At 41.3% G+C, this 26,552-nt stretch overlaps 1 protein-coding gene across 1 annotated transcript in view; it reads right to left on the bottom strand.

The window, feature by feature from the left end:
• Megf10 (multiple EGF like domains 10) overlaps positions 1–26,552 on the bottom strand; it is a 147,359-nt gene that overhangs the window by 34,037 nt on the left and 86,770 nt on the right. The window contains exons 6-13 of the mRNA XM_090340113.1: positions 22,440–22,686; positions 20,947–21,067; positions 17,766–17,902; positions 10,228–10,440; positions 5,400–5,574; positions 4,094–4,214; positions 3,180–3,343; positions 1,874–1,976 (exon numbers count right to left, since the gene is read on the bottom strand). Coding sequence (XP_090196239.1) covers positions 1,874–1,976; positions 3,180–3,343; positions 4,094–4,214; positions 5,400–5,574; positions 10,228–10,440; positions 17,766–17,902; positions 20,947–21,067; positions 22,440–22,686 — 1,281 coding nt within the window. The remainder of the gene's footprint in view (positions 1–1,873; positions 1,977–3,179; positions 3,344–4,093; positions 4,215–5,399; positions 5,575–10,227; positions 10,441–17,765; positions 17,903–20,946; positions 21,068–22,439; positions 22,687–26,552) is intronic.

The raw sequence follows: 26,552 nt of genomic DNA, 5'->3' as shown, positions 1-26,552 counted from the left end.
TGTGTGTGTGTGTGTGTGTGTGTGTGTGTGTGTGTGTGTGTGTGTGTGTATGCTGGTTTTAGGGATTGGATTCAGGGCCTGGGTACTTTCCTATCTCTGAGCTTTTTCTTGCTCAGGACAAGCTTTCTAGCATTTGAACCATAACTCTACTTCCAACATTTTTAAAGTTGTTAATTGGAGATAAGGGTCTCAGACTTTCCTGCCTAAGCTGACTTCAAACCCAAATCTTCAGATCCTAGTCCCCTGAGTAGCTAGAAGTATAGGCATGCACCTCTAGTGCCTAGTGAGAAACTGACTTTTGACAAGGGTATTCAGTTAATTCAATGAGAAACAGTTTTCACAACAAATTTTGTTGGGACTACTGGATGCACGCATATAAAATACCATAACTATATCATTTAAAAAGTTAACTTGACTTGGGGCCAGAGATTCAAGTGTGTAATCCTACTCAAGAGGCTGAAATCTAGAGAATTATGATTCAAAACCAGCCCAGGAAAACTCTGTCTCCAAAACAATTAGCAAAAAGGCAAAGTGCAAGCGTGCCTCAAATAGTAAAGTTCTAACTATGAGAGAGCAAATGAAGCAAGTGCATGCATCTGAGTTCAAACCCCAGTAATGGCAAAACAAGTTAACTAAAAATGGGTCAAGACCTAAAACTCAAAATGGGTCAAGACCTAAATGTAAAACCAAAAATTCATTTTTTTTTGCCAGTCCTGGGGCTTGAACTCAGGGCCTGAGCACTGTCCTTGGGCTTTCCTCAAGGTCAGTGCTCTACCACAGCACCACTTCTGGCTTTTCTATGTATGTGATATCAAGAGATTGAACCTGTTCTTCATGCACGCTAGGCAAGCACTCTACTACTAGGCCACATTCCTGGCCCAAAAGTTCAGACTTTTCAGAGTTGCCACCAAAAGCCCAGGCAACAAAAATTTTTAAATAAATAAGCTGGACTTTTGTATCAGAAACTTTTTTCTGCTACAAGGTATACCATTAAGGTACTAAAAAAAGTGTTAAAAAATAAAACACCTCAAAAATGAGAGAATACTTGCAAATATATCTGATGAAGGCCATTATCTATGTATAAAAAATCGTTACAAGCCAGATGCTGATGGCTCATGCCTAGTTACTTAGGAGGCTGAGATCTGAGGATCATCGTTTGAAGCCAGTCTGGGCAGCAAAGTTCTTGAAACTCTTATCTCCACTAACTACTAAAACTTCCTAAGTGGAGTTATGTGGTGGAGTACCAGCTTTGAGCAAAAATGTTTAGAGACAACCACATCTGAGTTCAAGTCCCAGGATCATCACAAATAAAAAAATTAAAAGAACCATCACAGTATAAAGTAACCCAATTAAAAATTAACAAAGATTCTTTTTCTACAAAGATGGGGAGATGTCCAATCTCTCTGGAGATAGATCCTCAACCTCATTAACCACTAGGGAAATGCAAAGCAAAAAGGCAGATATGTTCATAGACTAGAGCCCTGATACATGGCTGGTGAAAAATCCAGTGTGATCCTGAGAAAACAACTCCTAGGCCACACTCCCGGCCCCTTAAAAATTTCAAATCTAAGAAAGAATATTGAATAGGCGGAATATTCACCGCATAAACATTCAGGCTTAAGTTTTTGTCCCATCCACTAGAGTTCATTGCAGAGTCACATGACTCCTGTCTCAATGGCCTGTCTTCTTACAATTACAGCTTAGTTAAAAACCTAGCAATTCCATTTCCTGGGGACACCTGTCCATTTACTGGAGATCGAGCTACAGTTTTTGCTTTTACTGAAATGTTGACTGGTATAGATGCTTCTGAAGGTGCAAGGAACAACCCCTAAGTTCTTGACTTCCCTTTTGAGTAGCAACTCTTGGCTCTCACCTGACCATCCAGGGAGGCAGCGACAGTGGCCTGTGGTAGGGTGGCAGCCATCGGCATGGCTACAGTCACAGCGTTCAGCACAGTTCAGTCCGTATGTGCCATCCTGGAAGAAAATGGAGTTAAAGACAGTGAGGAGAGCCTGGGAAATCCCTTGATGGCAGACAAAGGACTGCCAACTACTTCCCTTAACCACCTGAAAGCATGCACTAATCCCCTCCCCCAAATGCCAGTCATTTGTGCCTCACGGAATGTTTGAGATGTATGAACAGTGGAATGATTATGCCAGGATGTTGATACACATACATAAGATATATGTAAACATCTTTAATTTAAGAAACCTTATTTTGTCATAAACTACAACTGATTAACATATTTTCTTTGATTCCTAAAGATTCCTATAACAATACAGTCTACTCTTAGGCAGGAAAGAGTATCTTATAGAAAGAAGATGCGTTTCTACTCCTTCTTCAGATGTAAATGGTTTGTTCATTGGTCTGAGGAAGAATAATAAGGCTAACTCAATTCGGTCCTGGGGGAATAGCTCCAGACAGGAATCCTCTTTACTGTGGGAAATAGGTTAGACTTAATCAAGAGGAACCCCAGAGAAACCAGAGCCTCAGTGGAAGTCCTTTTCTGAGGGGCCCCATTCACAGTGGCCACACATTTACCCAGCTATCTGATGATGTCCTGGAGGCAAAGAATATACACCACTGAATGACAGGAGCAAAGACTGATGCAAACAAGACAAAAACCCCAGCAAAGTGCTTAGGAAAGCAGCAGGTTCCTATACAATGTGTTTCCCATGTGTGCCCTCCAGTAAGAGATTTCTAATGAGGCAGGCATAGTAGGTCAAGGGAATGGAATGCTGAATGAGGGAAACCTTAGGCGATTCTTGTGCCTCCAGAGATATTTACAGTAAAGCAAGTTACTTCCCCAGCCTCTTTCTTCACTTCAATGAACATTTTTCCACCTCCTATTTCAGATTTCCCACCCTAAAGACTAGTGATTTCCATTATAATGGAAACAAACTATTTGCAGAGTTCACAGGCCTACCGTGAGTGCTAGACCACTGCTGTTGCCTTGCTGCCAGGGAGAGATGGGCAAAATAAGATACAGAAAGCCTTTACATGGGATTGGAGAACCACACTGGAAATCAAGGAAACTCGGCAAGCGTTCTTATCAAGCCGGGCCCTTCTCATCCACAAGACCACCTCAGCTCTCCTAACAGTGACCTTTGGTTCACAACCCACCATGGTCAATCAAGGAAACTACAAAAGGAAGCCAATCACAGTCAGAGCAGGTATACCTGGCAGGGCAGTTCGCATTTCCCGCCTCGCCATCCGGGGGCACACGTGCAAGTCCCATCCAAGGTGTTGCATGCTCCTCCGTGGAGGCACTGGCACGTTAAGTTGCAGCCAAAGCCCCAGGTGCCACTGGGACAGCGTATGGAGCAGTCCACCCCATGCCAGCCTACGAGAAAGAATGCCAGAGTCTGTGAGCCAACGAAGGCACAAGGAGTTTGGCTGGGGCTTTCCAAGCCTCCTTGCCCTGTAGAGTCAACTTGCAGGTGCACCTTGCCCCAGCAAGCTTCGGCTCTGGTGAGGACAAAGGCCTCCCCCAAGGACCCAGGCCGCAGAGGGAGCTGTGCCATCTGTGCAAGATGCCAGCTCACAGGAGAAGCTCTGCTGGGCTCCGGGGAGAGGAACTGGTGTGGAGGCACCTTTATTGCACAGCAATGCACAATTTGGAAAGGCTGAGATTTGTTCAGAGAAGCTGGGATGTCTATATGGCATGAGAGTCAGGTTTGTGTTTGAAAGAACAACCCTACCTTTGACACAGGACTCCATTTGCTGTGAATAACGTGAATCCAAAGGCCTGGCTGCAGTTACAGATGGTCGCATTCTGGCCTTCCCATAAAATCTGTGCTGGCTGCACTTCTTGTCACAAGTCCAGGCCAGTCAACTTAGGGGCACAGACCCATGTCTGCTTATTTACTCTTCTCCAAAGCACAGACTCCCAGACTCCCAATGCTGGCAAAATTTGAGATCATCTAGTGTCTTTTTCTTTACTCCGGGCACAAGGGCTCACGTGAAATGAGGGGCGGAGGGTTTGTGCTGAATTTTGGTGCAGCTGGCACTAGAACCCCAGTCAAAGTTTCTCTCTTGTGACTTTAGTATCAGGAGCAGTACCAAACAAGAAACAGAATTCACCCAATCTTACCTGCCTTGCAAATACAAGATCCATCCACAGGAGAGCAGACTGCATTGTTTTTACAGCCACAGCGAGAGGAACAGTTTACACCATAGGTTCCCAGAGGACACGGGGTAGAGCAGTCACCTCCCTATATGGGAATAGAGAGCAAACTTCAGGTTATTTTGTCATCTGGAATCAGTCCAATATAAATAAAGAGTATATTTGGGTAATGCTAATTATACTTCTTTTCTTATTTTAACACTCTCTATTTTCTCAGTTGCTATTATGTCACCACGATGCAAATTTTAGGGATTCAAGCACAGTACTGGTCTATGTTTAGGATAGAGGATTAAATGGAACCTTATAAATAACCCACTACTTTCAGTAGATTTGTCTTCATACAGAACTAAAATAAATATAAACCTTCCATCCTTGCTCAGATATGTAAAAATAAACCACAGTTATAAAGTCAGTGTCAGTAAATATGTAAACACAAATATGGAGTATACATTAGGTGCCAGTGTTTCTTGCCTAATGTACAAAGCTACAAAGCGTGGCTCCAACAGCAGCATGATTGATTGAATTTATCCAACAGTGAGCATTCAACACAAAATTGAGTTCCAAGGACATTCCAAGGACTGAAGGACATTTCATTTAAAAATAAATACATAAACATAGGGACTCTAGAAACAAGGCTAACTAATGAAAGGGCTTGGCCAAAGGACTGGGATATAGGTTAGAAAGCCCTGTGTAGGTCTTTAAGTTCTGTGACTTTCGGATCTACTCGTTCTATATTATATACTCCCAAATAACTATCCATATTCTTCATAATTTGGTGTTGGCTTCTTTAGAAAGGGAGGAAATGAATTAAAAACAGCATATTTGCTTTTGAAATAAATATTCTTAACGTATAGCTAAGAAGTCCTGAAAACTGCAGACCAGCAGGCAAGGACCTAGCCAAAAAGCAAGACCTTGTCTCAAAATAATTAGTGCAGAAAGGACTAGAGGTATAGTTCAAGCTGTAGAATGCCTGCCTAGAAAGTAAGAGGCTCAGATCAAACCCAATAGTGCCAATAAAGAAAGAACGAAAGAAAGAAAGAAAGAAAGAAAGAAAGAAAGACATATTTATAGTTTTATGAGCTTTCCAAGTTGTCATCTGAAAGCCATTATTGTTGATATTTCTATTTGTACTTCGCTATTTTTCTTCTTGTCAATGATGTGAACTATTTGAGCATACTCACTCTTACTTTAAAATAGATCAGATAAATCATGGCATTTATACAGTCTCCACTGGACCCCCTCTTCTTTTGCCTCCAGAGACCAAGTCACTCACTTTGAATCCGGGTGCACAGGTGCACTTTCCAGTCCCACTGTCGCAGTCAGCTCCGTTCTGGCAGCTGCAGATCTGTTGGCACGCTTCTCCGTAGAACCCAGGAGAGCATGTCTCATTACAGTAAAGCCCCGACCAGCCTGGCTTGCAGGCACACTCTCCAGACATGGGGTGACAGCTGAGAGACACGGATGAAAGGGACAAGTCACTCTAGGGTAAATATGATACACAAGGCCTGTGCAAATGTTGTTTTAGCTGTGATCACTAAAATATGTGGGTGATTCCATACCCAAATTGAAACTTCATTCCTACTTGGCATGATTTCATGAACAGGCTAAAACCTGATTGGTTCTGCCGCAGTGTAAGATATTAGCATTGTGCAACCATGTCCTTTTGTCTGTTTTGGTTTTCTTAACTCAAAAGTGCTAATTCAATCTAGGAACTGCATGAGGAATGAACTCCATCTGGTGACTTGTCATGTCAGTTAAGAGTGTGAAGTCCAGGGAACTCCAAAAGTGGTGTTCTTGTTCTCTCAGATGCTCTACCTGGTAGCCAAGCAGCTGTTGGTACCTGGGACAGCAGCACATGGATGGGAGAGGCAGCCGGCTGTTGCTCTGCAGCAAGTGGACACATCAGCTGCTCTCCACAAACGTGGAAGTCAGTTGACAATAGGGCACTCAGTGGCAGGCTGGCTCAACACAGCACAGAGAAGTCTTAACCATCACACTGGCTTGGCTGACAACTGGAAGATTGCTTAAAGATGGTTTCCCTCCCCCCATGAAGCTAAAACAGAGTTAAAACACATCCCTGAGCCAGGGGCAACAACAAAATCTGCTATCAAATCCAGACATTTACTAAATGGCCTCTTATCAGAGGGCAGTTCACAGACTCTATCCTTAAAAAGGGTGAGCTGGGAGAAATGAGGATGGTTTGTAACTCCTGAAGAACCTTAGAAAGGGCATTTAACTACGCTTGCCTGATGACCAGTGAAAGGCTAAGACATACTGCCACTGTCTTAGAAATTAATCTTGACTTAAAAAGAAGTGCCACTCAATGATGTTCATTGCAGCACTATTTACCAGAGTAAAGATATGGAACCAACCCAGATGCCCCTCAGTAGATGACTGGATCAACAAGATGTGGTATTTACACACAATGGAATTCTATGCAGCCATTAGAAAGAATGACATCGCCCCATTTGTAAGGAAATGGAAAGACTTGGAAAAAATCATATTAAGTGAAGTAAGCCAGACCCAAAGGAGCATAGGCTCAATGGCATCCCTCATTTGTAATAATTAGTACACATCTAGGACACTCATAGCAGAGGATCACAATAGCTAAAAACCTAGGTACATAAGGTCATATAGGATGAGATTAAAGGACAGGATATCTAGGATATGGAAATAAGAGCTTTATCTTGTGTGATTGTTGTTCTTAATGTACTATGTTATTTCTCTTCTCTTTTTTTGCCCTTTGGTTAATCTCATATTGTTACAGTATCTAACTTTGTTACTGGTATATTGTATGTACATTTATTTGTTTATTTGAAATAGGAAAGGGAAGGGGGGAACAAGATGATTGGGAGGGGGTGGGTGGAGAAAAATAGGGACAAAAGCGTGAGAAGGGGTATCAATGTGTGAGAATGCACCCTCATGAATGTAACTGTAACCCCGAAAATAAGAAATAAAAAAAGTGCCACTGACTGCAGAGTAGTGTGTGATATGTGTGATGCCAGTGGAGGTGGAGGCACAGACTGGCAATGAGTGTGCAAAACTTCCACAAGCATCATTTAACTCAGTCCGCTCAAGCATCTCAAAGCAGCAGATACGATCCCACTTCATAATCCAGGAAGTAGAAGCCTAGAAAAGGTAAGACACATGCAGGCAATGGGCAAAATCAAACTTGAACCCAGGTTGGACTATTTTCATGTTAAAGAAAAAGGAAGGCTGCTGGAAGCCTTTGAGAGGCACTTGATATGAAAGGGGTTTGCTAAAATACATGACAGAACTAATAAAAGGTCAAGAGGATTGTGCAAAAAAAGGAGAGAAGTTTAAATTTACATTAATAAGGCCCTACATTTTGGAAAAAACTATTTCAAGTAGTAGATCAGGCAAAATAGTTATCTTAATGTGCTATAAAATAAATGAGATTTTCAGAAGAAAATACTGTTTTTTATTAACAAGAAAAAAGGTAGTATCCATGATGTAGACACATATGCCAACAGATAACCGAGGTCCAGAGAATTGAAATAAGAGTGGCAGACAGAGACATTGATTTTCAATGCCCCTAGGAAGTGGGAGTATGTACACTGGTTTTGTGATTGATTGACACCAAAATTAGTATTCCACAATTTGTAATTAGACGTAGGAAGCCCTCAGAGCACTTTGGATGGATTTGATGGGTTCTCAAGCAAGCAGCTGAATTGATAATGAGATTAACACGATGGAGATGAGAGTTGACATACTCAATACTGGTTTCCTTTCTGGAGGGCAGGTGCTTTAAGTATTGGAAAATAGGAGTATACTCATAGCACAATATCTGCTATTTCATACAGTCATACAACTAGATCTTCCTTTTCTAGTAAATTTTCAATTTAATAGCTTTGTTATAGCAGGAGTGCAATACCATATAATATTGGCTGTGCAAGAATGAGCCATTGAATTTCCTCTGATTCTTTTCCTTAGAAGTTATCCACACTCCAATGCAGCGGCAATTAGGTCACATTTTTTAAAAGGCACATCATGATTGCTGATGGCTATTCAGTGTGTGTGTGTGTGTGTGTGTGTGTGTGTGTGTGTGTGTGTGTGTGTGTATGTGTGTGTGTGTGGTTGTTGTTGTTTTGTTGTTGTTGTTTTAGTAAAGCTAAATATGCATGGTCCATATGGATTCTGATTAAATCTCCATTTTCTTGTTCAAAATAATTTGTATCATAAAAGTTAGTTTTCAGTTGAAAATCTAGGTCATAGTGAAATGATTTTGGGCTCAAAATAATGTTCAACTTTAATTTTACTAAATTTACTAAGTTTACTTAAACATAGGTTTAAGATTATTTCAACTTTATAAGTAGATGGCAGAGCCAATGTAGCAAATATTTGCTCCACCAAGAAGCAGAACATACTGAATTTGAACTTGGCTATGTGATTAGCAAACACGTACTAAGGTTTGAAAGGTATGGCCAGGAGTTTGGCCTAGTGGTAGAGTGCTTGCCTAGCATACACGAAATCTTGGGTTCCATTCCTTAATACCACATACACAGAGAAAGCTGGAAGTGATGCTGTAGGTTAAGTGGTAAAATGCTAGCTTTGAGAAAGCTCAAGGACAGTGCCCAGGCCTTAAGTTCAAGCCCTAGGAAAGAAAAAGAAAGAAGAAGAAGAAGAAGAAGAAGAAGGAGGAGGAGGAGGAGGAGGAGGAGGAGGAGGAGGAGGAGGAGGAGGAGGAGGAGGAGGAGGAGGAGGAGACGAGGAGGAGGAGGAGGAGGAGGAGGAGAGAAGAGGAGAGGAAAAGAAAGAGGAGAAAGATGTTGTTACCTTGTGGACTGCCCTGCCTGTGGCTGCCTTTTAAAGCCAGTTAAGTTACAAAGGCTAGCCTACTAGATACTGGAGACACATAGCCTAGTAGATGCTAGTGACAAGGGTCATTGCCATCATTCAGCCAAATGACAGCTGGGAGACTAATCAGTCTCCAGTCAACCTGGCAAATTAGCACAAGAAGACCAGCCGAAGAGCCACCATGCTGAAGTCCTTCTGCTTAAAAATAATCACAAGCTAAAAAAAAAATAAAGCATGCCACTAAGTTTAAGTTGTTAGCTTTGGGTTTCTATGATATAGCCAAAGGTAACAATGCCAAACTGTTACTCAACTATGTGGATGCGACATACAACAAGGTTTCCATTAGTACAAATGTAAAAGCCAGGATTATTCAAAAGTAAACAAAATTCAATTCAAAGAATATAATGCAACACAGCATGTATATGTTTTTCAAACAACAATTTGAAGAAGAGACATGCTCTGCTGAACTTCTGTGCATTTGAGATGGATATGGCCAGGAGTTATCTTTCAGAAATATAAATGAAGTTGCATGTGTGCTGAATATAAATAAAGTAACTCTGGTCACATCTGAACCACTGTATAATGCACTACATTTTTGTCAAATGTAGTTTTTCCAGCAGCCTGAAAACAGACCTCCTGGAATTCTAAGTGTTTGTCTGATTCTAGAGGAAGAGAAAAGAAAAGAGTGTGGAAAGATATTTTCAGAGGCAGACAAGGTACACTAGAGTGGGTGGGATTGTGGTTTCCTGTTCCTAAATTCCTCTAGAGATTTTTTTGCACTAAAGGACCCTTTTGAATCTTGAGTCCAACTAGTCAGTTGTAAAAAGATATTTCACTTGTGTCATCCCATGGGAAGTCCTTTCACAAGCCTTCCATGGGCTCACTTCCTCTCTTTAGCTTGCTTTAGTCCCACAGATGTGTTGTCAAGGAAAAGATATTGCGGTGAGAATTATTTTATGATATTTTCACATCCTACACTTGGCTTAACCCCTTGTCTTTCTATGCTTTTTTTACATAGGATAGAATGGCCCAGGAGCCTCTTCTTAGGGAAAAGTTCCAACAGATCTTAACAAATTACATTTCACCAGTAGCTGCTGGGAGAAAAGAGAACTTAATGTCTACTAAAAATCATCTCACAATTTTAGCACTCCCGACACAGGCTATCAGTCAAGAAGTGAATTTGGCCAAACCCCAAACAGCCTAAAGAAAGGTCTTCAAACCTTCCTTCCAACCCCTGGACTCTGAAGCTGTAAAATATCCTTCCAGTAGCAGCCAGCCCTCACCTGTGAGTGTTGTCCAGGTGGCAGGGACATCTCTTGTCACACTTGATGCCATAGAGCCCCTCGGGACACAGGCGTGCCTCGCAGAGCTCTCCAGAAAAGCCTGCCTCACACAGGCATGTGCCGCTCACGTGGTAACACTTTCCCCCATTGACACACCGGCAGGCTTCTGCACAGTGAACCCCATAGGTGCCAACGGGACATTCATCCTGGCACCTATCAAAGAAGAAGCAGAAATTAGCTAGGGCCATGTAAAAACAAACAGTCGATTCAAAGGGGCCTCATTAAGTGCAAATCAACATTGCATTTTGAACTTTGTGATTTCCCCATTATGGGTAGAAAGACAATGAGATCCATTATTCTGGCTCCAATCACAGTAACAGTAGTATGCCTGGTGAATGCAAAGGAACAAGAATAAATAAATAACCTCAGCTCAGGACATGAAACAAAGGTAGGTTTTATTAAAAGGGTGGAACAAAAAGAGAAATTGCCCTAATATTAACACAAGTTTACAATTTGTATGTTTTAAACAATACCTGTCCCATTTCCTAAATGGAAAAATTCGCAGTGAATTCGAAGCTAAAATTTAATTCTTTTAGCTTTCATGTTGATATTCAGCTTTCATTTCAACCATGCCTCTGCTTGCTTCCAAAGTTCATAGCAATTATTGCTCCTCATTTAGAGAGCTACGTAATTAAGTAGCAAAGTCCTCTTGAGAAGGGAGAATTCTGGGCTTCTGAAATCGCACATTCTCCATGCCAATCTCGGGAAGCTCTTGCCAGTGGGTTAGAGGAAGGCTAGGAGTTTTCCAACACAAATTTTTTGGCAAGTGTGATGATGTCTCTCTGTTGTGAAGAAAAACTGCCAAATGGCAAGGAAAAAAGGTAGCAGGCCACAAAATGTCACTTTCTTGTCTTAAAAAATCCTATGAATTAAGAAAAGTGAGGGGAAGATTGGGAGAGATGGGTGAGAATATTGATGGGTGACACTGATCAAGATGCATTGTCATCGTAAATGGCTTTCTTGGTTGGCAACTCTTCCGGGCAACTACTTAAAGATACTTTTTTGAAAATGACATTAGAGCTTTGCTCTAGGGAAGGACTCAGTCTAGGTAAGATGGGTGAGGCAGGAAGCCAGGTTGCCGGAGGGATTTGTGATAAAAAAGAAAAATTGATCTATTGCTCCTTTGTGGAACACCCAGGCAGTTCTGGGCTAGTCAAGATTCTTTTGGGATGGTAAAGTGTTAGGGCTCTGTGTCACAGCAGAGCCAGAGACAAGGTCTCCTCTAGTGGAATGCTCACCACAGTCAGAAACACTTCGTCACAGTGGCCACTTCTCATGTGGCTCTCAAGTCATGCCAGATCCGAATCAAAAGTGTACATGATGGTGGCTCTCAGGCCACCATCATCAGAAGACAGAGACCTAAGCATTGCAGTTTGAATCCAGGGGCAGGAAAGTCTATTAAAGTATTATTATCATTTGACCACCAAAAAGCCTGAAGCTAAGCTACTAGAGATCAAGCCTTTGGCAAAGGAGCTACAGGCGAGCATCCAAGCTCTGAGTTTAAGCCAAAGTACACAAACACACACACACACACACACACACACACACACACACACACACACACGTCAGCATCTTAGTTCTTCAGATCTCAATAATACAAACAGTAAAGCATGATACCCACTTTAAACATACTTAAAAGAAACAGAAAAGACATTTGCTGAAAAGAAACCATCTATCCACAAAGTTTTGCATGGTTTTAATGAGAGGGTTTGGGAACTTGTGGCTGCTGGGATTCTATGTATAGAGGACAGAGTTTGGCAGTCTTCGGAGCCCTTTCCTGTTAACCCTGGCTGTAATAGAGACTGACAGCAGTGGCGACAAAGGAAAGGCCTCTTCTAAAGTTGGCCTCCCATTCTAGACAAGTGCAGGTACATTGATCAATACTCGATCTTCAAACATTCAACCTTCAGAGAAGCTCTGGAGAAAGCAAGTGTTAAAGCAATTGGGTGTTTTGTTTGTTTTGTGCTAGGGTGTTTTGTTGTTGTTGTTGTTGAAGCCTGGTCTGGTTTCAAACTTTGATCTTCAGATCTCAGCCTCTTGAGTAGCCAGGATTACAGGTGTGAACCACCAGTGCCTGGCTTTCAAATATGGGTTTGAGAGTTCTACATGAGCCCATTTATTTTCAGATCCAAGGGACTTTATGAAGGTCCTCAGTATTTGTAACCAGAAATTTCAGAAAGCCATGGCATCTTCTTTATTCCCTGAATACGTAGATGATAAAGAAAGGACTACTTTAGGATAATGATTCTACCCCATCCTAGCTCTTACGGAGGACCCGTGACACAACTATGCATCCTATCTGTTTGGATTTTCTCGAAATCCAGGAAAAAGACAATAAGGTAAAATAATATTACTTTCTTTTACATGGCGGTGAAAACAAATGAAAATGCCAAGCTTTGGATTCTCTGCATGATTTTCACTTTAAACAAAAACCGACAGCACTGAAAGTAGTTTCGAGTGGTTTTGACTGGAAGCCTGAGAAAGTTAACTGTCACCAAATTACAGGGAAACAGCATGGATGTTTTATCAGAGCTTGGTGGAGACTTCCTTTTCTCTGGGAAGACAAAAATGTATGCGAGCTGTTCCTGGCCCATATTGACATGTCTAACCTATAATTAAACATGCTACTCATTTTTAATATAAGTATAAACCATGCATTAAAATTTTACTTTTTAATGCAGCTGTGGTATCAGCATGCTACTGCTGCCGCTGTCGCTGCCTCTGCCACCACCACTGCCACCACCACCTCTTCTCCCTCCTCTTCTTCTTCTTCTCCCTCCTCCTCTTCTTCTTCTTCTCCCTCCTCCTTTTCTTCTTTTTCTTTTTCTTCTTCTTCCTCCTCCTCCTCCTCCTCCTCCTCTTCTTCTTCTTCTTCTTCTTCTTCTTCTTCTTCTTCTTCTTCTTCTTCTTCTTCTTCTCTTCTTCTTCTTCTTCGGAATGTTTAATTTTTAAGAGAATTTGTTTCTATCTACCTAACCAAAATGGTAGGATGTCTTTCTGAACTCGTTTTGTTTGTTTGTTTGTTTTTGTGAGTCATAGGGCTTGAACTTGGACTGGGCACTATTCCTTAGCTCTTCAGCTCAAGGCTACGCTACCACTCTACCCTTGAGCCACAGCTCCACTTCTCATTTTCTAAAGGTTAGTTGGAGATAAGAGTCTCGGGTCCTTTTGTGCCTGGGATGGCTTTGAATCTTGATCCTCAGATCTCAGCCTCTTGAGTAGCTAGGATTACAGGTGTGAGCCACTGCTCCCAGCTTTTCTGCACACCTTTTAAAAAAGGTATTATTTTGTGGATGAAGTTGGGAGAAATGGAGGAGAGCAATGGAATCAGTGACATTGATCAAGATGTATTATATTCACAAGTGGATATGTTGAATTGAAACCCCTTGTACACCTACTTAAAGACAATAGCATTATATTAATTATATAAATGCACAGAATATAATGTAATAATTGAGTAAATGTATATGGGCCATTTTCCTTTAAACTCTTTTTTATTATTAAATAGTTTTATTGTTATTATAAAGGTGATATAGAAAGAGTTCTCATTTTTATAAATCATATAACAAGTAAATTTCTTTTTGGACCATGTTTTGCCTTCCTTTGCTCTCTTTTCATCCCCTCCCACAAGTTGTGCAGTTCATTTTCAACATCGGGTTTACTGAGTACCACTGCTGCATTGCTCACCCTCTGTCCCTCCATTTTCTGTGAAGAAAGTAAGTGTAGGTCCGGGAGTTTGGCCTAGTGGCAGAGTGCTTGCCTAGCATGCATGAAGATCCGGGTTCGATTCCTCGGTACCACATACTTAGAAAAAGCCAGAAGTGGTGCTAAAGCTCAAGTGGTAGAGCTCTAGCCTTGAGAAAAGACCAAGGACAGTGCTCAGGCCCTGAGCTTTAAGCCCAGGACTGGCAAAAAAAAAAAAAGAAAGTAAGTATAGTCATGAATACTTATTTTATTATTTCTTATCACATATTTCGCCCTTAATATTGCTTTGGTGGCCCTATGTCTTCAAGAAGAGGAGAATTAGTAGAAGAGGAAATAGAGCTCCTTAAGAAAGAGGCAAAAACCTCTACAGTATCTTACCTTATGATCTGACATATTGTATATATGTTTATTCGGTTGAAATAGGATAGTGAAGGGGGAAACAAGATGAGGGGCAGGGATGGGGGGAGGGAAATGGGGTCGAAAACATGAGAAAGGGGGTCAATGTTTGTGAAGTAATGCACCTTCTATCTGGTGAATATGATGTAACCCTTCCATTAATTATAATAAATTTTTTTAAAAAGAAACAGGCAAAAACAAAATCTTCAAAGTAATCAATAAATCCAAGCCATAGTACAAATATATGAAATTCTCTTAAATAGAGAGAGATACTTTAATAAAAACTTTTCAATTCCAAGACGGGCAAAAGTCACAGACGTGTTTCATTTCCATTTGCTTATTCTATTCCTCGCGGTGAACTGAGGGACAGGAAGCCAGGTAAGGAGAATGGCTGCCCCTTCTCACTCTGTTCTGAGCACATCTCGCCCTAGGGTGAGTGGAGTCCAATCATAACTGACAATGAACGAACGATGCTCCTTGTGGAACCTGGGCTCCTTGGGTCAGCTGCCTGCCTTTCTAACCTCTGAAGCTGCAGCTCTGGGAATATAATGAGCACTATGAAGGAGTCACCTCATCCACTGTCCCGGACACGCAAGGGCTCCTCCGTGGAAGACCAAGTCTGGGTCTCACCCGGCTCTCACTGGCTGATCTCCCCTCGCGCGGATACACTAGGGTCCCCGCCTGATTCTGGGTGGGTGCCCTTAGTCCGAGGCCCACTCTCCTCGCGTCCGCACCAAAAGTGCGGAGCGCAGAATCCCCCCTTCACCCCTGCTCCACCTGACCGCCTCTCCACCACTGCGCATTCTCCAGACGTCTCCTCTGTCATCTGGACCGCTGTGGGTGCATGTTTGTGTCCCTGTGGCTCGGATGCCGTTCCCACATCCTGCTGCTGCTGGCCAGCAGCCCGTGGAAGGGCATCTGCCCCTGGGCAAAGGCCTCTTCCCAACCACAGCCGGCCACTCACTCTGCCTTCCCCACCTGGGAAAGCGCAGACCTCCAGCCTCCTCCCCACAGCTTCGCCCACACAGGGCCCCCCCCACCCCACCACTCAGTTTTTCCTTTCCTGATGACAAATGTACTTGGCGTGGTGGGTTGTGGGCATGTGTTTTAACCTTAGAACCCAGACGGGGAAAAGAATAAAAACAGATTCATATCATCATCATCATCACCACCACCACCACCACCATCATCTCAGAAAAATAATGATTATAAAAGCCATTATTCAACAAGTTCCCTCCCCAAACTCTTGCCTTTTCTCTAGCTCTGTGCCTTCCTGGCTTTCCCAAAATGTACCTGAAAAGTATCTAGCAATTCCTTACCCTGTTGTTCTGAGTAAGAATGGCTTTGTGTGTTTGTTGTTTCTCTGTGGCTTTTCATTTGAAGCAAATACTCACCAGGAAATTTATAGTAAAATTTCTAAAGACATTAAACATCGCTTAGGAGACTTCTATCTTATCCTTACCTATTTTACCTCACTGTAAAAGTCATGTGACAGACTTACCTATCTAAAATAGAACCTAGCTGGTCACCCAAACATCCTGAGAAGCTCAAGTAGCAGTTGCTAAAACTGTAAACTATTGGTAACAATAATTCATCCATCATAGGATTAAAGAAAAACATGTAATCAGCTTAGAAAAAGATAAAAAGAAAGATCCTTAAATTACCAGATATCAGGGGATCTAAACCCTAAGGTCTATGGATTGTGGTTTAAAGTCAGCCCTCGCAAGCAAATCTGTGAAACTCTTAACTATAATTAACAACAAAAAAGCCAGAAGTGGCACTGTGGCTCAAATGGTCAAGCACTACCTTGAGCAAAAAAGCTCAGGAACAGTGCCTAGGCCCTGGGTTCAGGCCACAGAACCAGCACATACACATAAAGATTAAGGGGACAGTACTAGCAAAAACCTTAAAATTAGGAGAGGAAAATACTAAAAGAAAAAATGGTTGCTAGCAGTTAGTAACAAGCATGACTTACTATACCAATGTCACTTCCAATAAAATTATGACAAAGATAGGGATTCTTGCATCAACCTCTACTTGTCAAGATTATCTCAGAGGTTCAGAATAATGTAAAAATGTGAGAAAAATAGTCATTATAAGTATTGAGGAATGACTTATCTTTATTGGTAGATCACAGCATTGCAAAAGATAGTAAATATTTCTCATACTGACTAAAAATAAATAGGAATGCTATTGGAAATGATAGTAAAGATGTAAATACTTGAAAGAAAGATTTTTCTTTATCACAAAACACCCAGCTAAAAACTGAAAAGGGTTTTTAATTGCACATTTCTTGAAACAATCTTGATGAGTATAACAATTGACTAATTGGAGGGGGAAAAACAAACCTTAGAGTATCATATTGAATGTAACAACATTGAATTCAAATTTTGGAAACAAACAAACAAAAAAAGGAAAAATGTGAAAAAAAATTAGTTCACAGTGATCACTAAAAAGCAGTGACAGGAGCCAAGCACTGGTGGCTCACACCTGTAATCCTAGCTACTCAGAAGCTGAAATCTGCACAGACAAGTCTGAGAGACAGACTCCATCACCAATCAACCATCAAAATGCTGACCTGGAGGTGTGGCTAAAATGACAGAGCACCAGTCATGACCAAGAAAGCTGAGTGAAGATGTGTTACCCTTAGTTCAAGGTTTGGTATCAACACCAAAAAAAAAAATTATAGCGATTACTCAGGTTGATAATCATTGATACTTATACAATTCCTAGAAAACATTCAAATATGATAATAGCTAGATGCTATTACTTTTCTCACAACCATGAAGAAAATTCTGATTATTAATTGAGTTGGCCAGATGAGGATAGTTCGAAGGTTCCCCTTAAATTGCTTACATAATTTTATACTCACACTCAATGAATTTGCTTATCTCATGTTTTCCAGAGAGATTAAGAGAAAAGTAGACTCATTGAGCAGAGCCCAGTGAGGTAACAGGCAAACCATCTAATACAGAAAGCTACAAACACGGATGTCACAACTACACGTGCACAGACACAGCCATCTACTAGCTGTAAGTCAGAGATCCACTCTACCAACATAGGAAGGTATAATGACTAATATTCTTAACAGTATGCTGAACTACCTAAATGATCAGTTTTCAGAATGATACATTCACTGTAGATTTTGAATGTCCGATAGTCTATAATCAATTATCTTTTGATGTTTTCTCTAGTGTCTTCAACTTACCTCTGCTGTCTATGACTCAGTTTTTATACATCCAATTAGTACAGAATCTTTCAGACACACCAAGACTTTACACATGCATCTGTAGCTGCAGATGCATGGTTCAGACCATGCCCCTAAGCTCCCTTCCCACTATTATGATTGGCCAGAGAAAAACAAGAGCATGCCTTACCGTTCCCCTGTGTATCCTGGACTGCAATGACATTGGCCTGTGACAGCATCACATGTCCCTCCATTATGGCACTGACATTCTTGGGAGCAGTTCTTTCCAAAGCGACCCTCAGGGCAAGGCTGACCACACACTGTGCCCTGCATTCAAAGAGACTTGGGAAATTAGATGGGCCTCTAGCCAGAGAAAGTGTGAAGGAGGGGGAGGAAAAGAGAGGAAACAAAAAGGGCCAGAGTGTCTGGGAGCAGAGCTACAAGAATATTAGATTAAGAGAGTTTTAGAACATGTAAAGTGTCCATCATTTTTAAAAAGCCACAGAGTTTTAAACAGACTTATTTACTTTGTAGGCTCAAATCTTAGGAGATAGTCAAGATGGCAGCAAAGTAGTCATAGAAAAAAACCCATATTAAAAACTGAAGCCTAAGAGACATGCCCTGGTTATGGTAACCTAAGGACTTTATAAATCTTCCTAAACATTCTTCCTTGTGTCTTACAGGCATAATAAGTCAACTTTCCTTACTGAACATCCTTTACATAAATAGTAACATCTGGTGTAAAGGATATCTCCAAATACTTCACCATATGTTCTAGAAAAATAAATGTACATCATCATTAGCTTCATTTCTTAAAGTGAAACATCAGTGAAGTTTTGTATATCTGAATTCTCAGTAACCTTCTCTAAGAAATAGTTCTCTAGGAATCAATCTAGGCATTTATTTCAGAAAAAATTAAATAGATGCAATAAATAGGTTTAATAAGCAATTCTATGCTAGATCAGTAAGGAACCTTATTTCTTGGGGAGAAAACTCAAGAGAAAAAGTTGGATATTTCTTTACCCCAAGAGGTTGCCCACCTTGTCCAGCAAAGAAATCATATTAATTCTGATCCTATGTAGATTAGAATACGATAATGCATCAATGAATCAATGAAGCATGCTACCATTTTCTACTTCACTTAACTGCATAGCTTGCACCTGTAGCTTCTGATTTATTGGAATTATAATAATTAAGCCATTTATTGGATGTATTTATTGGAGTTATAATTAGAGAACACAACATATCCCACATAACAGAAATTTTTCCTGTTTTTTTTTTCTGTCAGAGTGTGTTGCGTTGTTGCCTCTCTCTTAAAATTACAAAGAAGGCAGACTATGAGTATTCTGAAATTGGAGGCTAGCAAACAGCAGATGGTTTTGTAAATGTTTATTCTGGATACCACAGAAAATACATTTCCTCTAACTACTGGCTACCCACAAAGGCAGTTGGTGTGTTAATTAAGTCTCCTCTGGTGGTTTCTAGCTATCTACAAGCAGGGAAAGTTCTTCTACAGCCTCTTGGAACTGAAAAAAGCTTTTGAGAGATAGTCCACATTAGTGCTTAATGGAAAACCATGCATGTGCCAGGCCTAGTGCTAAGCATGGAGAATTGAATATATAATAAAAATCCCTAGTGAGTTCACAAGGCAGTGAATGGGGAAGCAGAGACCAGAAAAGTTCTAATCTTACCGTATACAAACAACTAAAGGAACAACTAGCTAGACGTCAGTGTGTGGTGAGCAGTATCCAATGCAAGATTCTCAGCCACACAGGACCTGCCTCTATCTATAATGGTCCTGTATAATTCTGGGGATATTTTTGAAACATTGTATATGAATAAGAATTCATTCAAACAAGTGGCTTTCTATTCATTAAAAGATATGTGTGTGCACATGTGTGAGAGTACATGTGTGTATGTTAAAAGCACATGTGTTGACCACTGAAAAAGCATCTCAAATGATAGCGTGAATAAATGCTGAATTGTTAGACCTCCTTCAGTGCTTCTTCCACAGCTCCCTTTCAGCTTCAAGAACTAAGCAAAAGTCTCCTCCTTCCATTGCCTTATAGAGTTGTCCATGCTTTGATTCTTGTAGCAGACTCTGGCACAGTCACCCTTTCTGATCCTCATGTTGGTTCTGATCTAGTCTTTGTGCCATAACATTTTGAATTCTCTCTTACTTTTCAAAAGGCCTGTTGGGAACTGGACTTCAGTTCTCCTTTGCTTCATGCCCATGATAAAGAGCAATTCCAAATCAATTCTACCTCCATTTGACAGTAAAATCCTTGGCACGTATCAAGCCCAGCCATTTGATGGCTTTGCATCTACAAGTTATCTAGGCTGGAGAGCTTGACAGGACAGTGACAAAAATCCTCATCAAGTCTCAGCATGGGGACTATCAGCACTGGGTTTTCCTGAGGTTCTAAGGAGGGATTTATAGTGGGAAAGAGGAAGAAAGACATAAGACCTAGGGCATGCTATGATAAAGTGGTTAAGGAAGGGAGAGGTAGAGAAGCAGAGATAGGGGAATGAAGCAAAGCAGATAGCTATTAGTAGGTCAAAGCTTTGGAAAGTAAAGCCAGGTAACAGCAGAGAACTTGGGTGGATCTGACTATGAAGATGTCATTTAAACTTCTGCAAGAACTTCAATACAACATGGAGGGAGAAAATTATGATGAAGTAAGCTTTTGAGCAGATTAAACTGAAGCAAACAGATACTGTTGATTCCCACTGCTGTCTTTATACATACAGATGCACAAAGCAAAGCAGAGAGCCAAGAACCAATATTATTTTCTCATTTTAGAGAAGTCTAACTAGTAATGCTTTAGCATTGTTTGTCCTTTGTGGCACTAAGATTATGAAATCATTATATACAGAAGAGGCATCTTAGTTAAAGTTTGGGAAAAACAATGCATTATAGTTTCTTATATTACTATCCAATGGGCTGTGAGACATTGTTTGCCCTCAACATGTCTCCATATTCACATGATTGGATAGCTTTTTTACCCCCCACATAACACTGTGTGCTTAGAAAAATGTTCTCAAAGCACAGCAGCAATCCACAGATGCAATTATGAAAATGATTCTCAAGATAAAGCCAGTGTTGCTCAGCTCTACCTGTCACAAGTGAAACCAGATACTTGCTTCTTTCTTGTGTCTTTGAAAGAAATGCAGGGCACATGACCAGCATGTTTCTCTTGGGGAGACTTGTTGTAATTAATGTACCAGGAGAGGTATTCTCTAGACTGTCAGTTGTAAAGGGCTTAGTACTTCCGGTTTGGGATACTCTGACCACTATAGCTACTTCACCTGAGTGTTCTGGAATGTGTCTTTATGAGTGCATGTTGTATGGGGGGTGGGGAGGGACTTACCATCCAGCCAGCAGGGCAAGTGCATTCTCCAGTGACATGGTGACACACTCCCCCATTTTGGCAAGGACACCTCTGTTCACACTGTGGACCATGTTTTCCAGGGGGACAAAGGTCCTCACAGCTGTGAGATTAAGGAGAATGACAAAGGACACCATTATTTACTCAATCACATGGTCCTTAAGTTCATACACAAAAACATCTGGAACCCTAAAATACACACGTTTCCTTACCCAGTAACTATTCATTTAATTAACATGAAGAGCACAAATCATATTGCCTAGAAGTGTCTTTGAGGGGCCATCCAGTCCTGTTGTTGGTTTTGGGGTGCTTTCTAATGAACGGCTTGTCCTATCTGAGAACCCCAAAGGAGAATGGTCACATATCCATTAACAAAAGTATCTTTCCATGTACATTACACCTAAGTTTCCATTTCTTTATGTGTGTGCTCTAGCCTCTAAGATAGAAACATCTGCATATATTTAATCTATTATCAGAGTTTTATTTCCAAGCAATTCTCTATTCCTTCTAAGCCTTGCCTTGTGTTTATCCTTGCCTTTCCTGGGGCTTAAACTCAGGCCCTGGCTTCTGTCCCTAAGTCTCTTTGTGTTCAAGGCTACCACTCTATCACTTGAGCCATAGCTCCACCTCTGGCTTTTTCTGAAGAGTTTATTGGAGATAACAGTCTTCCCTGCCTGGGCTGGCTGCAAAGTACAATCTCAGCCTCTAGAGTTGCTAGGTTAACAGGCATGAGCCTCTGGCTTTGCCCAGAAAAGCCTTCTCTTTTTGCTCGCCTGGGAAATCGCTCCACATTTCCCCCAAGTCCTATTCAATTGAGGCCTTGATGAAAAACCCATCAAAACAATATTAACAATTAAACAGTTTGAGATGATCATCTATTTTTCTGAAATGAGGACTTTCTAGACTAATGCAGTTTCCCCCTTAGCTCTACTTTATAGGCATTAACACCGCAGGCAGGATGTATTTACCTAATCAGCTACATTTTCCCCCAAGTATTAGTTCTGTGATTTACAAGTATAATTTTCTCAGTAAGGAAACAACATTTTTCTCTCTTTAAACTTTTTTTTTTGGTGCCAAATTCTGCCTTTTACAATGTCTGCTAAAAGAAACAAACCCATGAATGCCCTTCCTGCAAAATAAACTAGTGTGGATTAACTCATTGTCCTAATGATCTCCAGAAAAACATTACACTACGGTCTGTGTACATATCCTCCACCACGGCAATACATTCACCTTTTTATTTACCAGACAACGTAAGTGCTCACAATCTCACTAGCCTTTTATTACGGAAGGGGTGTAGCATCTTCGTGTCTGGCTCTTTCCCGAGGCCCCGAACCCGCCCAGTTATGTCCACTTAATTGTGTTTCCCATCCTGGACCACTCACAAGCAACAGAACAAAGTGCATGAGCAACGAGCAGCCACGAAAGTGCCAAACCCAGCACGCGTGGGGAGAGAACACGCGGGCAACACTTACAAGGCTCCCGTGTACCCCGGCGGGCATCGGCATTCCCCGGTGACATGGTCGCAGGTGGCCCCGTTCTGGCACTGGCATCGCTGGTGGCAGTCGTTGCCGTAGGTGCCCTGCTCGCAGCGCTCCTCGCAGCGCCAGCCCCGGAAGCCGGCCGCACAGTGGCAAGCCCCGGTGATGGGGTTGCACAAGGCCCCGTTTTTGCACTGGCACCTGCTGCTGCAGTGAGGCCCCCAGTGGTCACCGTCGCAGGCTGACGTTGGGGACAGAGATGGAAGATGGCCATTAGAGGAGGGATGCGGACGGGGCAGGGTCTTCAGAGCCAGCTTCCCTGCTCAGGGAGAGCGCTGGACGGCCCTTCTCCACCGGCCCTTAGCAGGGCATCCAGGCTCCACCACCAACCCATGCCGATGCCTGGGCCCCCAGCCCCGTGCCCCTAATGGCGAGGTGAGGGTAGGTGAGCGTGCAGGAGGAGGAGGCATGGATGGGGGGAGGATCAGCTCTCACCAGGAGGTTTGAGCATGCTTACCATTGGAATCCATGCATACCATTGGACCAGGCTTGGGTAGGGAAGTTAAGAAAGGAAGGGAGGGGAAGGATGGAAAGAGCAGGAAGACCCTGGTGATGAGAGGCAGTGGGGAGTGCAGCTACCTTCCAGTTGGTAACAGAAGCCTGAACCCCCACACAGTGGCAGTAACAGCGGGGATGGGACCCCGAAGCAGGGATATAGGGGAGCAGGAGGTCAGATTGGGCTGCTGCAGACTGTCCCTCTAAAGGGGAAACTGGGTCTCCATTCAAGATGTCAATCAAAACAGGTATGACTGAGTCACCCCAATTACCCCTCAGAGAAAAGACGGGGGGAAACAGACTAATATCTTCAAATTTTCTGACCTATTTTGAAAAAGTAGGGCAATCCTACCTAAGCTGAAAAGGTACAAGAAGAAGAAAGATAATAGGCATACAACGCCAGCTAAGACAAGGGCAGAAAATAACCTTTCAGAGGAAAGGTGAATTTCAAGCCACTTTGGAGGAAAAGGTGGAATGGATGCAAAAAAAGTGAATTAGAAAGAAAGAAGGGGAAAATCACAGTCTAAATTTGAAAAGGGTGACAATAGATCTACTGAAAAGATATTTCCCAGCCAACAGGACATTTATTTATTAATTAGATGCCATAAAAACCACTATGGAAGATATATCCTACTTAGAGCTCTTGGTATGAATTGTATTTATGATTAAAAAAAACAGTTCTGTTTCATTAAACTTTTCTCATCAGATTTCAAATAGCTACTGTAGAAAAAAAGAACTTTAGGTACCTAGCAAATAATTCATGTGGTGAGATACACATGTAAGCCTGGTTGCTTGAGAGGCAGAAGGAGGAGGATTACAGTCTGAAGCTGAGGATAAATGCATGAGATTCTGTCTGAAGAACAAACTAAAGCTCAGAAGGACTCTGGTTTTGGCTTAAATGGTAGAGTAATAGCCAGCTCAGACCTAGTGCTCAATCCTCAATAAACAAAGTATATGATCCCAGTGTTAGAATCTACCTCTCATTTCAAAATACCAAAATGTTTAGATGAATGATTCTACATTAATCAGTATGGCTTTGGTCTCATTAGTATTTTAATAAACACACTTTAATGGAATTAAATGAGAAAGAATTATTGAACTTAAAGCAGATTCAAAGAGCAATCACCTAAGAACTTACAATCTTCTTTCATAAAAGTAAGATTAGGTGGTGACTTCAAAATGAGAATTAAGCTTGTAATTCATGCCAGTTGTTTCTTTTATTGTCAATGGATAGTAACACAGAATTATTTCTGAGAATTGTAACTATTGTGATCTAGAATTTTAAGAAGGTACATGGAACATTCCCTTAGATTCCTTAGCCATTCCAGGAAAAGAACATCTTATCCTATTTTTTTAGTAATATAGCATGGTCCTTTGTAACTAATTTTCTGGCTCATCAATCCTCAGTAGTAAGAATAACCTTCATTCCATCTAAGACAATTCATTGTCCTATCACTGAATTCCTTCACCCCTCTTCAACCCCATCTCCACCTGTGGTTGATACAGTTTATCCATATCCTATTTCACAAATGATTTAATTATAGTCTACATAACTTTCAAATAGGCTCCAACTTTAATACTTTTACTTCTTTTCTGTTTGCTCATTTCTGCTCCTCTCTGCTGAACTTTTTCAAAGTTTCCATTTCTCTCTCAAATTCTAGAAGATTCAAATACTGAATTAAGTATTGTTTCCCAGGTCAAAGGAAAATTAGTTGGCTGACACACACAAAAGAATTTACTTAATAGAATTATCTTGGTGAGGGCATTGATATCCTGTCAAATTATTTTATAGTAGTATTTTGGGGTGGTATTGCAATTTGAATTCAGGGCCTTATGCTTGCTAGACAGGTACCCTACAGGCTGAGCCATACTTCCAGCATATATATATATATATATATATCCATATATATGTATTTAACTATGATGGGTTTGTTCAGAATTTGTTTTTTTTCCATTGTGATGCTGATTGGAGTGGGACTCTCAGTGTGTATGTTTGCAGAATTTGGTGGGGGGAGGGGTTGTTTCTTTTTGTTGTTGTTATTTTGTATGTGTGTGCCGATCCCATCCTGGTGCTTGACCCCAGGGACTGTATGCTGTCCCTGAAATTGTTTTTCTCAAGGCTAGTTCTCTATCACTTGAGCCTCAGAGCCATTTTCAGCCTTTTCTAAGTAGTTTATTGGAGATAAGAGTCTTACAGACTTTCCTGATCCAGGTGATTTCCAACATGATCCTCAGACCTCAGCCTCCTGAATAGCTAGGATGATAGATATGAGCTGCCAGTGCCAGGCTCAGGATCTGTTTTATAAAATCTGTTTTATAAAACTGAAGGGGGGGCAGGAGTTTGGCCTAGAGATAGAGTGCTTGCCTAGCATGCACAAACCCCTGGGTTTGATTCCTTGGTACCATAAACCGCAGAAAAAGCTAGAAGTGGTGCTGTGGTGGAGTGCCAGCCTTAAGAAAGCTCAAGAACAGTGCCCAGGCCTTGAGTTCAAGTCCTAGAACTGGCAAAAATAAAATAAAAATAGAAGAGTGGTAGAAAGAAGCTAGGTGTTGGTGGATCATGCCTGTAATACTAGCTACTCAGAAAGCTGAGATCTGTAGATCATGGTTAGAAAGCAGTTTGTGAAACTCATATGTTCAATTGACTACAAAAAGCCAGAAATGGAGCTATGGCTCAAGTGGAAAAAAAACTAAACTCAGGGAGAGTGCCCAAGTCTTGAGTTCAAACCTCATAACTGACCAAAAACCAAAACATAAAACAAAAAAACAAAAAACAAAACCAACTACAGTGGTAGTAAGAAATAGAGCAATGGAGTCAGCATAGACAGTCTCTCTTCTATTTTTTTTTAATGAGTCTTTTCTAAATCCTATCGAACAACTTCCTAGAAAAACAGAGACCAGATCTATTATCTTGGAGTTAGACAAATACAGCAAGGGAGAGGGGGAGGAAGAGAAGGAGGAAACGGAGGGCCTTAAAATCTGAAACTAACCCATTATGATAAAAAATATGTCTATAACAAAAACTGATGATTATCAGCATAAAGAAAAAGGGTTTTAGGATTCTAAAGAAATGTTATCATGCTGACACGGTTCATTTCCTGGCTGTATCTCAGCACTCTGGTATGCTTTGAAGTAACAGCTTCCCTGCTTTGAGCTGTACTTTCCTATGAAAGGCTACTGGTACACAAAACTCACAATGTGAATACTGTGTGGGAACATGGATGCTCTGGGAAAACATAATGTACATAGACAAGTCTAGAAATACATATGTGGGAAGTCAGATAAGTCAGATAAGTGGGACCCAGAGCCTGGGTGACAGACACCACAGTGACTTCCTTTCCTTTCACTTGTCATAGTTTAACTAGTTCAACACATCCATGCTTAAAATGATCAGAGTAAATTACAGGGTCCACAGCACAAAAGCCAGCTTTCTTCCCTAAGTCCTACAAGTTCTAGGATACATTGACGTTGTCTAGACAAGACTCAGAAATTATTTATTATGTTTAGTGCAGAATTCAGCCAATTTGCCTCAGTTTAAGCACCGTGTTTGAA

This window comes from Megascapheus bottae, chromosome 10 (genome assembly GCF_031878675.1).
Source record: "Megascapheus bottae isolate mThoBot1 chromosome 10, mThoBot2.hap1, whole genome shotgun sequence".
Taxonomy (NCBI): domain Eukaryota; kingdom Metazoa; phylum Chordata; class Mammalia; order Rodentia; family Geomyidae; genus Megascapheus; species Megascapheus bottae.
This window is presented reverse-complemented; position numbering and strand designations above follow the sequence as displayed.